Source organism: Mya arenaria, chromosome 16 (assembly GCF_026914265.1).
Source record: "Mya arenaria isolate MELC-2E11 chromosome 16, ASM2691426v1".
Taxonomy (NCBI): domain Eukaryota; kingdom Metazoa; phylum Mollusca; class Bivalvia; order Myida; family Myidae; genus Mya; species Mya arenaria.
Genome location: NC_069137.1, coordinates 31,829,760 through 31,848,107, shown reverse-complemented (window position 1 = coordinate 31,848,107; position 18,348 = coordinate 31,829,760). Strand labels below are relative to the sequence as shown.

General features: G+C 43.2%; 1 protein-coding gene across 13 annotated transcripts in view; it reads left to right on the top strand.

Annotated features, from left to right (window-relative positions):
• The window catches only part of LOC128221879 (fibrillin-2-like), a 106,062-nt gene that overhangs the window by 42,645 nt on the left and 45,069 nt on the right, over nt 1–18,348 (top strand). For 8 of the 13 annotated variants that reach the window (XM_052930508.1, XM_052930507.1, XM_052930512.1 and 5 more), the window contains 12 exons: nt 924–1,028; nt 1,247–1,894; nt 2,764–3,531; nt 3,763–4,527; nt 5,429–6,181; nt 6,723–7,475; nt 9,284–9,459; nt 9,759–9,969; nt 10,809–11,027; nt 13,227–13,474; nt 13,790–13,886; nt 15,062–15,223. In XM_052930508.1, the coding sequence (XP_052786468.1) occupies nt 924–1,028; nt 1,247–1,894; nt 2,764–3,531; nt 3,763–4,527; nt 5,429–6,181; nt 6,723–7,475; nt 9,284–9,459; nt 9,759–9,969; nt 10,809–11,027; nt 13,227–13,474; nt 13,790–13,886; nt 15,062–15,223 (4,905 nt within the window). The remainder of the gene's footprint in view (nt 1–923; nt 1,029–1,246; nt 1,895–2,763; nt 3,532–3,762; nt 4,528–5,428; nt 6,182–6,722; nt 7,476–9,283; nt 9,460–9,758; nt 9,970–10,808; nt 11,028–13,226; nt 13,475–13,789; nt 13,887–15,061; nt 15,224–18,348) is intronic. The other 5 variants (XM_052930511.1, XM_052930510.1, XM_052930513.1 and 2 more) reach the window with 5 other exon arrangements.

The following is an 18,348-nucleotide window of genomic DNA, read 5'->3' as shown; positions in this document are numbered from 1 at the left end:
TATCATTAATTAAATGTAGTGTTTTACTACTTTTTGTTGTTCTAAATTTAAATTGATTGCCAGTGATAACGTAATCAATATTCCTAAGAATTAAGTCATTAAGTTAAACTGCTGAATTAAATTACTACGCGATCTACTTGCAGCGGACTTAAAAAGACCCGATTTTTTTACATTTAAACCGTTCATATACATCTGAGGTTGTTTTCGATAAAAATGGCCGAGGAGTTCCGAATGCGACTTCACAGAGTGATATTGGTTACTGATCGTTGAGAACCTGCACATTATAACAGATTGTAAATAAACATGTTATCTCAAATAAATCACTTATTGACTAAAAGGAAGATTGGAGGTTCATTCGTAACTTAAAGTTGCACTCTCACAGATTTACCATTTTTACAACTTTTTTATTTTTTGTCTTAGAAAGAGCAAATTTTGGCGTAAATATCCGCAAACCAATGATACAAGATTGCTGACAAAAAATCAGATCGTAGATGTTCATATTTTCGTTCGAAAATTAATGTTTTATGGCTTAGTGCATAAAACATCAATTTTTGAACTTAAATATAAAAATCTGCGATCTTAATATTTGTCAGCAGTCTTATATACCTGGTTTCCATGGATTTTCGCAAAAATTGGAACCACCAAGACAGAAAAAAATATAAAGTTGTCTAAACGTTCGATCTCTGAGAGTTCAGCTTTAATGGAAATGTGGCTGATATGTAATCTGCTGAATGGATTTTTGGTGTTGAGAGCTCTTCAAAATCTTTACATTTGAATACTAGCATGTCCTGTATGTTTTACAGCGTGTGATATCGGATTGTTGTATGTCTCAGCGTGTGATATCGGATTGTTGTATGTCTCAGCGTGTGATATCGGATTGTTGTATGTTTCAGCGTGTGATATCGGATTGTTGTATGTTTCAGCGTGTGATATCGGATTCTTTAGTCAGTTCTGTAACAACACGTGCTCAACTAACTGCGCGGGTGGATGTGAACGGTCCACAGCCAGATGTGCGGCCTGTGTTACAGGTGAGTGGCGTCCTGCTTGGTTATGTGGTGTACGGTTACAAAATATATAAACGTATGTTTCCTTAATGTAAACGTTATCGACAGCAATTTTACGAAGTTTCCGTATTCCTATAGTTTCAATATTAAGATACTGTTATAACACTGCGTATTGGTCTGTATCACACACTACCTGGTTTTTGTTTGGTAGAGTCAGACCACTTACTTCTTTATTTATCTAGGTACATACGGCGCCACGTGCAACCAGTCATGCGGCAATTGTGCCACCAACACTTGTGAGCAGACAACCGGGTTTTGTATCGGTCCGTGCAGGGCGGGGTACTACAACAACTTTTGCAGGGCAACCTGTCTTTACAGCACCTGCGAAACTTGTGACAAAACCAGCGGCGTCTGCAGCACGTGCAAGCAGGGCTTTTATGGGACCAACTGCGAGCAAAGTTGCAGCAGCAACTGTTATCCAGACATTAACAATCTGATATACTGCAGCAAGGACCTGGGCTACTGCAAAGCGAACCAGTGCGTTCCCGGGTATTGGGATGATACGTGTTCTATTCAATGTGAACCAACTTGCTTGCCGGACAATAATAATGACCGTATTTGTGAATTCCAAAATGGCCATTGTATAATGGGCTGCGAGTCAACGAACTACGGGGATTTCTGCCGATTGAAATGCAGCAACAATTGTGTGAGCCAGCTCTGTGAGAGGAACGGGGTGTGCACACTCGGGTGCGTGGCTGGAAAATTCGGAGAGATCTGTAGCATGGATTGCACCCAGACGTGCAACGATGGCACGTGTGACAGGTCGACGGGGGAATGCGCGGAGTGCAACAAACCGCTCAACGAACAGACCCCGCTCTGCAGAAGTGCAGGTTGGTTACATCATTTAGTACGCATAGTTCATTATTTCTTCACCTGTCGGGCAAAGAACAATCTTTTAACGAAAAGTATGTGTTGATAAAAGACAAACCGTTTTTTATTCGGTATGAAACATTTTGCGTTTTTATTAAACATATTGCTATTGAATTAAATAAAAACATCGACAGGTAAAGAAACTCCAATAGTTGTGTTGGTTGTCTGCGCCCGCTCTATCCACACATCACAGATCAGTTTCATTGTGCTTTTATTTGTAGCAATCACTCACTTGCCTTCTTTCCTTTACTCAAACAGTTATCCCGTCAACTTCTACTTTTTTATTTTGTTTTGTGTGTTAAAATTAGATTCGATTGTGTGTTGTTTTTTATGTCCATAGCTTTCTTGTTTTCTCAGAAACATACAAACACTTAACAGTAGCTTTCTTTATACTCACCAGCACCTTTAAGACTATCAAGTGGAGCCTTCGTGTGATTTACAAATTGTATGAATTACATTCCGTGAACAAATGGTTTTCAAGCAAACTTTTTATAAAATAAAAATAATGTTTTAGTAAAACCGGTCGTTCTCATCCGACAATGAAGTGGTTATCTTTCCTAGCATAACACAGTAGCCCATCATGTACCATTACATTTTAATCATTTACATGTGTCAATTTGATTGTTTCTATAAGATTTCGTAAGAATATCAATGTCATTTTCAATCATAATTATATAGTTTCCATCATAACTAAATAGTTTCCATCACAATTATAAAGTTTTGAAAACCTAATTCAATGTTGTCTAGTAATATTGTACCAACAATGAATAATTAGTTTTCTATTTAATGAACCACAATATCCTCGTCATATGCTGTGAAATATTTGTAGAATGTAATACCGGGTTCGCTGGCCTGTCATGTAACATCTCGTGCCCCCCTAACTGTCGCGACAAGTGCGAACGATATGAAAGTTACACATGCGCGGCGTGTTTAAATGGGTATTACGGTGCCACGTGCGATAATTCTTGCGGCTTTTGTGCGACCGGGACATGTTTCAAGGCAAATGGGACGTGTGTGGGGCGTTGCCGGGAGGGATATTACTCAGACATGTGTGATCTAACATGCCGCCAACTAAACTGTAGATCGTGTGACCGAACAAGTGGAGAATGCGCTACGTGTAAGCAGGGGCACTGGGGAAGTGATTGCTCACAGGATTGCAGTGCTGAATGCACGAGCTCATCCGATGGACTTGTTTACTGTAGTAAGGAAAACGGCAACTGCGAAATTGGAGCTTGCAACCCGGGCTTTTATTCCTTGACATGCCAGTCAGAATGCAGCAGAACTTGTCAGAAAGATCCGTACGGCAATCGAGACTGTGACTTCGGAACAGGAATCTGCAGAGACGGCTGCGAGGATGGATATTACGGCGACTATTGTGACAGACAGTGTCACGAAAACTGTAAAGGGCCCATTTGTGAGCGAGATGGGGAATGTAACAGGAGCCTCGGTTGTAGGGACGGCTTCGGTTGGTACGGTTTTGACTGCACCTTAAACTGCACAACTACCTGTACGGACAACACGTGTGACAGGGACGATGGCGTCTGCGACGAGTGCCGGAAACTACCACAACTACAGTCGCCTCTATGTCGATCAGCAGGTATCATCATACACTTAACACAAACTTCAATTCCACACTTTATTACGTATTACTTGAGCAAGTCGTTCTTTGAAATAATTCTTATTTCGCTCGTTGTCAAATTTTTGTATATTATTTTCTATTAATTGGAAGAAATTGTGTCTGCAAAGCAGTCATTCCGGACCTCAAGAACAAGTTTTTAGCAAATACTGAAAATACCTATAATTGTACCGATGCTTTGTCATTTAACAGAATGTCGGCCTGATTCGAGCATGACGTACTTGTACGGGGCGGACTGCAATATATCATGTCCCCAGAACTGCGTCGACTCGTGCCACCGTTACTCGGCCAAATGTGATCAGTGTAAGCCCGGATTCTGGGATAGCCCCTGTGACCAGCAGTGTGGCAAATGTGCCACCGTTTCCTGTGATCAGGACTCAGGAGAATGTTTCAGCGACTGTAACCCTGGCTTCTACGGTTTGAATTGTGCCAGAACCTGTCCATACGGCGGTTGTGAGACATGTGACCGATTAACTGGAAGTTGTATTCTATGTAAGAAGGAGCTGTGGGGACAGAACTGTGAGAACTCGTGTAGTCCTAATTGCGACCCGTCCACTGGTGGTAACTGCAGTAAGGAAACCGGCGCTTGTGACAGTCAAGGATGTAGAACGGGCTTTTACAACCCATACTGCACTGCTGCTTGCAATTCAAACTGTTTTCCATACGAAGGAGAAAGCGTCGGATCGTGCGATTTCACAAACGGCAGATGTGACCGATCCTGTAGAACAGGTTGGCACGGGGACATGTGTGACCGCCCTTGCAGCCAGAACTGCGTAGATAGCACGTGCCATCGCGACGGGGAGTGCCACGTGGTTCTTGGATGCATCACAGGATTTCACGGTTTCAACTGCACTTCTAAATGTTCCGATACGTGTAACGATGATACATGTGACAGAACATTGGGCGTGTGTGCCGAGTGTCTTCAGGAAGTGAAAACTCCGAAATGCAGATCAGCAGGTACCCTTGCACGGCTGCATGGACGTGTTATTGCATGGACTGCATGGACGTGTTATTGCATGGAAGTGTTATTGCATGGACGTGTTGTTGCATGGACGTGTTATTGCATGGACGTGTGTGAGCAGAAGGGCTATATTTCACATAAAGCATGTACACATATTTGCATCCTGTGACAGATGTGTGAGCTGGTATTTGGAAAGGCTTCATTCTTTAACCATACAAACGAGCCAATCAATGCATGGAGTTGTGATTCGGAATGGCTACGTTTTCTTAACATAAGCAATATATAAGGCATTATAATTTTGCGTTTTTACGTCATGGTGATACATATATAGCGTCCAAAAACATGCACAGAGAGATTATACTTATATATAAGTATACACACTCGTATATAATTTTGGAAACTGACGTGAACTGACTCAATCAATTTAGCGCGTCTGTGAAAAGAGTTTTTGCTGTAATGGTTTGTGTGTGTGTGTGTGTGTGTGCTCTCATTCACAATTTGGCTGTCTGTTTTAATACTTCTATAGGAAGTAATATATTATTCAAAAGATGTACGTTCGTTCAGACTTTAAGCATCGCATTGCTTTGCATAATTGATTTATTTATATACCATAATGTTATGATGTTAGACTCTCTCCTCTCTCAAACAATTCACACCAAGCGTACGCCATCCCTCAGTTCCTGATGCTCGACCTCTCTGGGTATTCAGTTTAGATCATGCCAACTCAGTTTCCGTAAATGCATTTGTAAACACACACGCCGGTTTTCACAGTTTCATCTGTCAGCTCATTCTTGCTATTTCACACCTTGCATTAACGGCAATGACTATGGCTTTATGTTTTGTTCACGTTACACCTCATATATTAACGCTTATATTCCATTTCATTCGCACTTGCAGCGTGTCCAGTAGGTTCGCACGGCCTTTTCTGCGAGTATAACTGCTCGGCCACATGTGAAAGCTCCTGCGGACGTTATACGTTACGTTGCGACTCGTGTGACGACGGATTTTATGGACACACGTGCAACGGCTCTTGTACCAACTGCATGACTGTAACATGTCAGCAGTCCAGTGGAACCTGTAATGGCATTTGTGTGGATGGCTATTATACCGACCAATGCTCCCGGCAGTGTATCCACACCGGCTGTATGACGTGTGATCGGCAGGCCGGTGAGTGTCTGACTTGTAAGCCAGGCTTGTACGGTGTACAGTGCAGCCTGCCATGTAGCGATCAGTGTGTCCCGTCATCCGATGGCAATGTTTACTGTAACAAAACAACAGGAAGCTGCATCGCTGGTGCATGCAGAGCTGGCTATTACGGAAGTACCTGCACGCAGACATGCCCCGGGGACTGTCGTGAAAACCCAGTAGATGGTCTGACGTATTGTGACTTCAGCACCGGGGAATGTCTCCACGGTTGCAATGATGGCTTCTTTGGAGAACAGTGCGAGCTAGAATGCAGCGAAAACTGTGCTGGCCAAGTCACAGTCTGTCGACGAGACGGATATTGTACCAACGGTTGTGTAGACAATCATTACGGGTCTTTTTGTGGGGAAATGTGCAACTCTTCCTGTACGGATAACCAGTGTGACCGGGTAGAAGGCATCTGCATGGACTGCCTCCAAGACAGGACGCCACTGTGCAGGGACGCAGGTAACAACACTCATGTCAGGAAGCTTACCACTGTTCCACGTTCATTCAGCATACATATCTTACCACTGTTCCACGTTCATTCAGCATACATATCTTACCACTGTTCCACGTTCATTCATCATACATATCTTACCACGAATTATTTAGTTACTCACACGTAGGTATTACCTTTCATATCATTGTACTCGTGCACATGTTTTAGACACACTGCTTATGGTTATATAGGTTGAAGTGACACCTAACACATGGTCTTATATGCTTCTGTTTATAGTGTACTAATATGTTTCTGTTTATAGTGTATTAACACACGACATGTTTTGCTACTGTACAATTAATCCGCGCTTTTCCCGGTTTTATCAGTTTTAAGAAGTAAAAGTACAACTATTTACGTATTTGAAACATTTATGCAAGATGGCAGTGCAACTCGAGACAATGGTGCAATGTTAGCTGGTTTTACCTTCAGGTGTATCGGATTCATTGTTTCATTGTATTAACTTTGTTTGTCCAATGTCTAACAACTTGTTGTTTTGTTTCTTGATAGATTGTCCGTTACCGTACTATGGGCTTAAATGTAACGAGACCTGTGCTGCTAATTGTCGGAATGGTGACTGCGATAGATACTCGGCACGTTGCACGAGTTGTGTGGCTGACTACTGGGGCGGCACGTGTACCCAGGCATGTGGACACTGTAGGGGAAACATATGTTATCAGAACAATGGCACGTGTCCGAGTGGATGTGATGACGGATTTTACTCCATTGATTGCACAGTTCCCTGTACATACCCAGGGTGTCAGACCTGTGATGACACTGGCGCATGCGCATCATGTAAGCAAGGCAGATATGGCACAAACTGTGATCGGGGGTGTAGCGGAAATTGTCTCCCAAGTTCCATCGATGGGTTTATCTACTGTAGCCGATCTCTGGGCTCCTGTAGCGAGAACCAATGTGTTCCGGGATATTACAGCAGCGACTGTAGTCAACAGTGTAGCTTAAACTGTGGAGTTGCTGCTGGATTTAGATCATGCGACATCGACGACGGCGAATGCGACGCTGAATGTGAACTAACGTGGTATGGCCCAAACTGTAGAACAATTTGTTCAAGCAATTGTTTGAATCAGAACTGCAACCGGACAGGAGAATGTCGCGAGGGCTGTACTGTCGGATACTGGGGAGAAATGTGTGAACGGACTTGCACGATGGCGCAAACATGTAACGACGGGACCTGCGATCAGGGACTGGGACGCTGCTTAGAGTGTGAAAGAGTTAACCCGTCACCTCGCTGTCGATCCGCAGGTACTGCTGCAAAAGTGATATGATATTAGGACATGCGAGAAGAAATTGAGTTTCGATTCTTTGATTTGTAAATGTTAAACTTGAAGAATGGGGTGATAAACGATCTGAACGATGTTAATATCATTTAATGTTGAACTTATATTCACTTAATATTTTTCATCAGAAAATATTCCAACGATATTTTAAGCGATAAAGGTCATGGGCTGGAGTTTAAACGTACGAAGGCTGAGATTTCTTAGCAATTACATTCACATTGCGTGGATTGTTTTAAAGATAATGTTTAATGGCCAGGAACTTCAAATATGTACCCTAAATAACATTGAGTTTTTTTTAGTAAGCATGCAATATTTATTCATTAAGATTTTTGTTATCTATTTACTACTATACTAGCACACGTCTGAATTTCACTGAACCACTTATACCTGACTTTCTTTTACAGTTAAAATCTTCTTATTGACATTCCTACAAAGTTTGGAAGCGAGAAAGTCATGTCTGTATGGTTTTCGAGAAAGGCATGTCTGTATGTTTGTCGAGAAAGGCCTGTCTGTATGGTTGTCGAGAAAGGCATGTCAGTATGTTTGTCGAGAAAGGCCTGTCTGTATGGTTGTCGAGAAAGGCATGTCAGTATGTTTGTCGAGAAAGGCCTGTCTGTATGTTTGTCGAGAAAGGCCTGTCTGTATGTTTGTCGAGAAAGGCCCGTCTGTATGGTTGTCGAGAAAGGCATGTCTGTATGTTTGTCGAGAAAGGCATGTCTGTATGTTTGTCGAGAAAGGCATGTCAGTATGTTTGTCGAGAAAGGCATGTCAGTATGTTTGTCGAGAAAGGCCTGTCAGTATGTTTGTCGAGAAAGGCATGTCAGTATGTTTGTCGAGAAAGGCCTGTCAGTATGTTTGTCGAGAAAGGCATGTCTGTATGTTTGTCGAGAAAGGCATGTCAGTATGTTTGTCGAGAAAGGCATGTCAGTATGTTTGTCGAGAAAGGCCTGTCAGTATGTTTGTCGAGAAAGGCCTGTCAGTATGTTTGTCGAGAAAGGCATGTCAGTATGTTTGTCGAGAAAGGCATGTCAGTATGTTTGTCGAGAAAGGCATGTCTGTATGTTTGTCGAGAAAGGCCTGTCAGTATGTTTGTCGAGAAAGGCATGTCTGTATGTTTGTCGAGAAAGGCCTGTCAGTATGTTTGTCGAGAAAGGCATGTCAGTATGTTTGTCGAGAAAGGCCTGTCTGTATGTTTGTCGAGAAAGGCATGTCTGTATGTTTGTCGAGAAAGGCCTGTCTGTATGGTTTTCGAGAAAGGCATGTCTATATATTTGTCGAGAAAGGCCTGTCTGTATGTTTGTCTGCCCGTACATAATGCTTGTCTAAACAGTGCCCCCCCCCCCCCATTGTCATCATGATGCTTTAGCGTACTTGCCGTCTTTTCATATTTGTCGTAGCAAGTGTTTGGTTTGAACGCATTAACACGTCTAAAATCAGCTTAAACACTCTCTCGTGGCCTTGTCGTTGGCAAAGGCATATATTTGCTCACACTGCCTATAAACTGAATCTGTTGTATGTGGTGATTTCATTAGAAATAGTGTGTTTTCATATCATATCCGTCATTTTGAACCATCGATGCGAATTAAGTATTGATTATGACACATGTATATAATATAGAAATGATTGTAGTATTTGCAGGGAAATTGACGTCAAACATTTGTTCGACTAATATCTTTGGAAATTGAAAGCATATTTTCCATTCATATAACACGAAAACGGTATCAAATTTATAGAAGAGTAACAAAACAGTCTCAATCTTCCGTTCTCTTTCAGCTTGCACCCCCTCCAACACGTGGGGTGTGTTCTGCGACCGCACCTGCCCAGCAAACTGTCGTGGTGACACGTGTGACAGGGACACCGGCGAGTGCGCAGGCGGATGTAAGGACACGTACTTCGGAGACTACTGTAACATGACATGTCCCAACTGCCTACCGGACAAGTGCTTCCAGGTAAGGTACCTCTAATTATGCAACAAGAACATGTACTTCTAGTTCGTCTTTCGTTTCCAATTGGTTAGAATTTGTAAACCTATTAGATAACATTTGAGTTTCCTGGGTCTGCTTTCTACGTTGTAGCATGGGCTAGCTAGGGCTCTAACCTTTAGCCGTTAAAGGCAACATTCCATGGTGAAATTTGTTTATAAAGTGGTTTCAATGGAAGTGAAACGTGTACGAACACTGTAAGCTTACATTCAAGCGCTTGATGTGTGTCCCATGTCGCAGAGTAAACGACTGATTGTTACTTTCAGAACAATGGTAACTGTGTATCAGGTTGCAAACACGGATACCACAAGCTTGATTGTAACACCATGTGCCTCTACCCCGGATGTAGGAACTGTGATCGGACGGAGGGCAAGTGTATCACGTGTAAGACGGGCCTCTTCGGAGAAGAGTGTGACCGGGACTGTGAACGGAGCTGTGGGGAGTCGGGCGGTGTCCTCTCCTGCAACAGGTTTACAGGTTGGTGGGGTTTTAACTGATCTCGACCTGGATTGGTAGTACCTCTTAATGTTCTCGTATGCAAAACGGCCCTCCTCGGCAAGGAGTGTACGCCTGACTGTACTGCGGGAAAGGCGGTCGGTTGTGTTGGTAGTGTTGGTAGTGTATTTATGTTTTGCCTTGCAAGACGGGCCTCAATGGCAAACAGTGTGAGCGGAAATGCGCCTGGAGCTTGGTCAGGGCGCGGTGGGGTGGTGTTATTTCTAACAACAGGTGAACAGGGTTGTGGGACTTGAACTGTTCTTCTCAATTATATTGCGCTTAAGTTATTCCGTCAAATGACGATCTCGCGGTAAAGTGTACATGGTCGAGGTTTCAACGATTAAATTGATTCAGCCCGTGTGGTGAGCGTTCCTGGCGTGTTTTTCGCAACGAGTCTGTGTGAACACGGCACGTAGCTCGAACACGATCATGGTTTACTGTGCCCCGTATATCCCATTTCCGGTCACCTACCAACCCCGTAACGTATATAACACGTCGAAAACCTGTTAACATTGGTCAATTTATGGAAACTGTTTCATTCATTCATCGGAATCGGAAAACAGACGCCATTTGGTACAATATAAACATTAGTGACCCAGTATGGTAAGATATGGGGTCACCGTGAATGTGACTAGTCCTGGACACATGACGTTGCGTCATTCACGTTGGAGGAGTGACATGGTAAGATAACGTGTAACAGTATCGAACACAAGTATTATTAATTCTAAGGAACAAGCAAAATTTAACAAAGCAAGTTAAACAGACCTAACAAAGTTACGATATTAAGATATTTGTTTCACGTTTATGCTTGTCTGCAGGAAACTGTGACGCGAGGTTCTGCAAGGACGGCTGGTACAACCTGCAGTGCACGGACAAGTGTAGCGACTTCTGTGAAACCAACAACAACCAGTGTGAGTTCGAGACCGGCACGTGCTCGCCATGTGCGCTCGGCTGGTACGGCCAGAAGTGCGATGGCGAATGTAGTACCAACTGTAAGAATAAGAACTGCACAGTGACGGCAACGAATTGTAGAGAAGGTAAATACCGGAACAATTGGGGTTTAAGTTTAAAGATTATATAGATACAGAGTTTAGAGAAAGGTGCATGGCAACCAGAGTGTTACTATAATGATGCTATATATAGAGATATAGCGAACAGAATTGTTCTATAAACAAGAAGGTGGAGATATTGCCATAGCCGTCGGATGAAGAAATTTATAATATTTCCATAGTGGTCGGAAGAATATAGTTAAGGTTTATCCACAGTCGTCGGACGAAGGAACTCGAGATATTGTCATCGTCGGAAGGAAGGAAGAAGTCGAGATATTGCCATCCTAGTTGGAAGGAAGAAGTCGAAATATTGCCATCCTCGTCGGAAGAACAAAGTCGAGGTATTGCTATCGTCGGAAGGAAGGAAGAAGTCGAGATATTGCTATCCTAGTCGGAAGGAAGGAACTCGAGATATTGCCATCGTCGGAAGGTAGGAAGAAGTCGAGATATTGCCATCCTAGTCGGAAGGAAGAAGTCGAGATATTACCATCCTCGTCGGAAGCAGAGAGTCGAGATATTGCTTTAGTCGTCGGGATAAGTAAGTTCAGATATTTCTTTAGACGTCGGAATAAGGAAGTCGCATATTTTAGTTCTTAATAAGAATGTTGAGATGTTTCCATAGTCGTCGGACGAAGGAAATCGAGATATTGCCATCGTCGTCGGACGAAGGAAGTCGAGATATTGCCATCGTCGTCGGAGGAAGGAAGTCGAGATATTGCCATCGTCGTCGGAGGAAGGAAGTCGAGATATTGCCATCGTCGTCGAACGAAGGAAATCGAGATATTGCCATCGTCGTCGGACGAAGGAAGTCGAGATATTGCCATCGTCGTCGGACGAAGGAAATCGAGATATTGCCATCGTCGTCGGACGAAGGAAGTCGAGATATTGCCATCGTCGTCGGACGAAGGAAGTCGAGATATTGCCATCGTCGTCGGAGGAAGGAAGTCGAGATATTGCCATCGTCGTCGGAGGAAGGAAGTCGTGATATTGCCATCGTCGTCGGAGGAAGGAAGTCGAGATTATAAGTATCTTCCATGGCAGAGAGTGTAAGATAGGTTCATCTCGACCCGAGCGTTTGGTGTTTTGCGGAAATGAGGTTTACCGAGTTTCCGCAAAACACCCTGCGCGAGGGTCGGGATGAACCTATCTTACACGAGCGGCTATGGTAGATGCTTTTTCTCCCACCTCAGTTAAACAAAACTAAGTGAAAGTGTATTTTTTGCTTAAACTCTTCTGTGCGTAGAGAAAATAATGCGTATGGATATTTGATAACTCGTGGTTGTCATGGATATGCGCGCATTGATTCAGATTATGTTACTAGTCAAAGGGGTCTTTAAATAGTATTGATGAGAGTGGAGCATTATTTTATGAAAGGTGCGTGAAACTTTTTTTATGGTGACATTTGAAGCGAGAAATATTTAATTAGCATTCTAAATATTGCCATAAGACAAGGTTTCTATGATTCTACAGACGACTGTCTTCAACAAGGGAAGTAACTTCAATAATGTGACCATTAAAAAAGAGTTCCATACGGGCATTTTATCTTCGCCCGTGGGCAAGATTGGATCTACTTATCTGAGGTGGGAGAAATTGCCATCGTCGTCGGAGGAAGGAAGTCGAGATATTGTCATCGCAGTCGAAAGTCGAGATATTGCCATCGTCGTCGTCGGAAGGAAGTCGAGATACTGCCATCGTCGTCGGGAGAAGAATGTCGAGATATTGCCATCGTCGTCGGAGGAAGGAAGTCGAGATACTGTTATCGTCGTCGGACGAAGGAAGTCGAGATATTGCCATCGTCGTCGAAAGACGAAAGTCGAAATATTGCCATCGTCGTCGGAGGAAGGAAGTCGAGATACTGCCGTCGTCGTCGGAAGAAGAAAGTCGATATAGTGTCATCGTCGTCGTACGAAGGAAGTCGAGATATTATTGTCATCGTAGTCGAAGGCAGAATGTCGAGATACTGCCATCGTCGTCGGAAGAAGAAAGTCGAGATATTGCTTTATTCGTTGGCGTGGTTGAAGTGCAATAATTAGAAAGGAAATATTTAAGCTATTATTATAAACACGTACTCTACTGAGAAAAGGGTACATCGCTTAAAGGGCGATGCTTTTGTTATTCGTTGTGTGGAATGCATATATAGTTACAAGGGTCTGCAGCACACTATATGTATGCGTTTTATCTTCACAGGCTGCACAGACGGGTTCTGGGGATCCGAGTGTCAGAAGGTGTGCTCAGTGAACTGTCAAAACAAGGCGTGTGACGCCGTGACATCTGCTTGCAGGTTCGGTTGTAACCAGAGTCGCTGGTACGGACAGCTATGCGACACGGAGTGTGGAGCCAACTGTGTAGGTGGCGTGTGTGACAGGAGCGGGACCTGCACCGGCGGGTGTGTGGTCGGCTATTACGGAGCCATGTGTGAGAACCAGTGTGGTGAGGTGAGAAACAACTGTGATGTTGAACACTCGCTACTCGATTATGTAATACGCTAGATTGGGTCAAATGGTCCATATCGACCCTGGTGATTTAAATAAATAATTCTAGAAATGTTCGATGATATAACATTATCAACAGAATGCTACACATCGATATCAAGATGATTTTTTAAAGGAATAAAATACTAAAAAAAGCAGAACACTGGACCATTTTAGAACGATATTTACACTGTAATGTACACGTTTTCTTTGGGGGACCTTTCAATGTAATCAATGGTGTATATTAATATTATTAATAGTGAATAATTCCATTTTTAGAGCTCCAAATGTAATGACGGCACCTGTAACCGGGAGACGGGACTTTGTGATGATTGTTTTGACACGGCCCCCCGCCCGACCAATTGTCCCACCGCAGGTATGTTTATAAATACTATAATTCAGTCTGATCTGTGTAAATAAAAATTAGTTTTTAAAGTTACGAGTATGCTATAAACTGGTGTTTTGAGATTGGAATATATGAGGGTTCGAGTGACGACTAGAGAAAGATAGCGATGGGAAGATACATGTAGTTTCATGCGATGATTAATTAAGACAACTGTTGCCTTTTTCTCAATCTTATCTGCACAGCATTCATAATATGGACATGCCTTCATTGTGCAGGGTTTCACTGACTTGGTGGTACTCCTCACCATCACCTTTCCTCTTCCACATATGACTTACAGTGGCTGTGTGATATAGGATACAGTCGCTTGCAGTGGCTGTGTGATATAGGATATAGTCGCTTGCATTGGCTGTGTGATATAGGATATAGTCGCTTGCATTGGCTGTGTGATATAGGATATAGTCGCTTGCAGTGGCTGTGTGATAAAAAGGATATAGTCGCTTGCAGTGGCTATGTGATATAAGATATAGCAGCTTGCTTAGTGCCTTTTTTACCTCTGGTGTGTAGTCTCAAAGGGAGGTTTGAGAATAACATATAGTTGCATGTAAGATCTTGTTGGTGTGCATAATGCCACGTTAATACATGAAGTCTTGAAGGAGACGGGATGCTACAGCAAGTAAATTCTACCTTTTTACACATACAGTGTGTAAATCTTAAGAGGGCTTGAACAGTCAACATTGAATAAACAAACACACTAATTGAGAGATTTAATAGTTTAAGCCCGGAATTATAGTTATTCGGGTTTTCCCAGCCTAATCCTCCGGTACAAACAAAATTAAACCGTTGTTATATACACTTGTTACTTCGGAGACAATAGAGTCATTGGACTGTTACATGAATTTCAATAGCGTGATATTCACCTTTTATTTGTACCTGCATGGGAAAACCCAGTTAAGTTAATTCCGGGCTATATATATTTACTGTCAGTATATTTATCATGTACTTGACCATGCGATGACAAACTTACTTCTTTTCTGTTTGAAATGTGTTAAAATATTTAATATTGTTTTCACAAAAAGAAATACAAAGCTGTTTCTTATAAAACGTTGAACTATATGGCAACTGCTAGTATTAACTCACATCCCACATGTACACAGACTTAAATTGTGTGAATGAGACGGACTATGTAACTTGCTTATCTCCTGCAGACTGCCCGGCTGGAAAGGCAGGCGACCAATGTACTGATGATTGTCCGAGCACGAATTGTCTGTACAATCAGTGTGACCGGTACGCCCCTAGCAACTGCAAGGCATGTCGACCTGGCTACTATGGTAACCTGTGTGCACAGACGTGTCCCAATTGTAAAATAGGTAAGTTGATTAGCGAACGAAGTGTCCCATCACAAAACCCTTTGGCAATTATGAGCCTACGTGGTCTTCTATTATTTGATGGTACCGCACATTACATTGTCCGTTCACGTCGACCTATAACGGATAATCTTATTTCCCGGCGAACGGTATTTATGTAGATAAGTTTACGTTTATTTTAGCATGAGTAAAAATGTTGTTTACCTTCTTTGGTGGTGTTTTTATAAAATAATTCGTGTTGACACTTTATACAGGGTATTCCAACTGTGTATTGCATCCCAATAATTCGTGTTGACAGAACGTGCGAGGGGCATTGTACAGGGTATTCCAACTGTGTATTGCATCCTAATAATTCGTGTTGACAGAACGTGCGAGGGGCATCATACAGGGTATTCCAACTGTGTATTGCACCCCAATAATTCGTGTTGACAATAACGTGCGAGATGCATTAGACTATACGTATCTTCCATAGCCGAGAGTGTAAGATAGGTTCATTCCGACCCGAGCGTAGGGTGTTTTGCGGAAACGAGGTTTACCGAGTTTCCGCAAAACACCTTGCGCGAGGGTCCGGATGAACCTATCTTACACGAGCGGCTATGGTAGATGTTTTTTCTCCCACCTCAGTCAAACAAAATTAAGTAAAATGTTTTTTTTTGCTGGAACTCTTTTGTGCTTAGTGAAAATAATTGCGTATGGATAAGCGATAATTCGTGGTTGTCATGGATATGCCCGCAGTGATTCAGATTATGTTAACAGTCAAATCGGTCTTTAAATAGTACTAAGGAGAGTGAAGCATTATTTCTTGAAAGGTGCGTGAAAACTGTTTTATGGTGACATTTGAAGTGAGAAATAATTAATTAGCGTGATTAATATTGCCACAAGACAAGGTTCCCATGATGCTACAGACGACAGTCTCCAACAAGGGGGGTAATTACAATGTGACCATTGAAAAGGAGTTCCATACGGGCATTTTATCTTCGCCCGTGGGCAAGATAAGAATTTCTTGCATAGTTGAATTATTAAATCTACTTATCTGAGGTGGGAGAAAGGGTATTCAAAAGTGTATTGTATCCAAATAATTCATGCTGACAAAACGTGCGAGGGGCATTGTACAGGGTATTCCAACTGTGTATTGCATCCCAATAATTCATGCTGACAGAACGTGCGAGGGGCATTGTACAGGGTATTCCAACTGTGTATTGCATCCCAATAATTCGTGTTTACAGAACGTGCGACTACTTGCATTGGACATATACTCTCCTGACTACTTGCATTGGACACAAACTCTCCTGAGTTCTTGCATTGGACACAGACTCTCCTGACTATTTGCATTGGACACAGACTCTCCTGACTATTTGCATTGGACACAGACTCTCCTGACTACTTGCATTGGACATATACTCTCCTGACTACTTGCATTGGACACAGACTCTCCTGACTATTTGCATTGGACACAGACTCTCCTGACTACTTGCATTGGACATATACTCTCCTGACTACTTGCATTGGACACAGACTCTCCTGAGTTCTTGCATTGGACACAGACTCTCCTGACTACTTGCATGGGACACAGACTCTCCTGACTACTTGCATTGGACACAGACTCTCCTGACTACTTGCATGTGACACAGATTCTCCTGACTACTTGCATGTGACACAGACTCTCCTGAGTTCTTGCATTGGACACAGAATCTCCTGACTACTTGCATTGGACACAGACTCTCCTGACTACTTGCATGGGACACAGATTCTCCTGACTACTTACATGGGACACAGACTCTCCTGAGTTCTTGCATTGGACACAGACTCTCCTGACTACTTGCATGTGACACAGACTCTCCTGACTACTTGCATGGGACACAGACTCTCCTGACTACTTTCATGGGACACAGACTCTCCTGACTTCTTGCATGGGACACAGACTCTCGAGACTACTTGCATGTGACACAGACTCTCCTGACTACTTGCATGGGACACAGACTCTCCTGACTACTTTCATGGGACACAGACTCTCCTGACTTCTTGCATGGGACACAGACTCTCGAGACTACTTGCATGTGACACAGACTCTCCAGACTACTTGCATGGGACACAAACTCTCCTGACTATTCGCATTGGACACAGACTATCCAGACTACTTGCATGTGACATATACTTTCCAAACTACTTGCATGTAACACAGACTCTCCTGACTATTTGCATTGGACACAGACTCTCCTGACTACTTGCATTGGACACAGACTCTCCTGACTACTTGCATTGGACACAGACTCTCCTGACTACTTGCATGGGACACAGACTCTCCTGATTACTTGCATTGGTCACAGACTCTCCTGTCTTCTTGCATGGACACAGACTCTCCTGACTACTTGCATGGGACACAGACTCTCCTGACTACTTGCATTGGACACAGACTCTCCTGACTTCTTGCATGGGACACAGACTCTCCTGATTACTTGCATTGGACACAGACTCTCCTGTCTTCTTGCATGAGACACAGACTCTCCAGACTACTTGCATGGGACACAGACTCTCCTGACTACTTGCATGTGACACAGACTCTCCAGACTACTTGCATGGGACACAGACTCTCCTGACTACTTGTATGGGACACAGATTCTCCTGACTTCTTGCATGGGACACAGACTCTCCTGACTATTTGCATTGGACACAGACTCTCCTGACTACTTGCATGTGACACAGAATCTCCTGACTACGTGCAAGTGACACAGACTCTCCTGACTACTTACATGTGACACAGACTCTCCTGAATACTTGCATGTGACACAGACTCTCCTGAATACTTGCATGGGACACAGGTTCTCCTGACTACTTGCATGGGACACAGACTCTCGAGACTACTTGCATGGAACACAGACTCTCCAAACTACTTGCAAGGTGCACAGACTCTCCAGACTAATCACTGGAGACAAATACTCTTCAGACTAATCACAGGTGGCACATACTCTCCAGAAAATCACAGGGGGCACATACTCTCCAGACTAACCACAGGGGGCACAGACTCCAGATAATCACAAGGGGCACCTACTCTCCAGATAATCACAGGGGACACATACTCTCCAGAAAATCACAGGGGGCACATACTCTCCAGACTAACCACAAGGGGC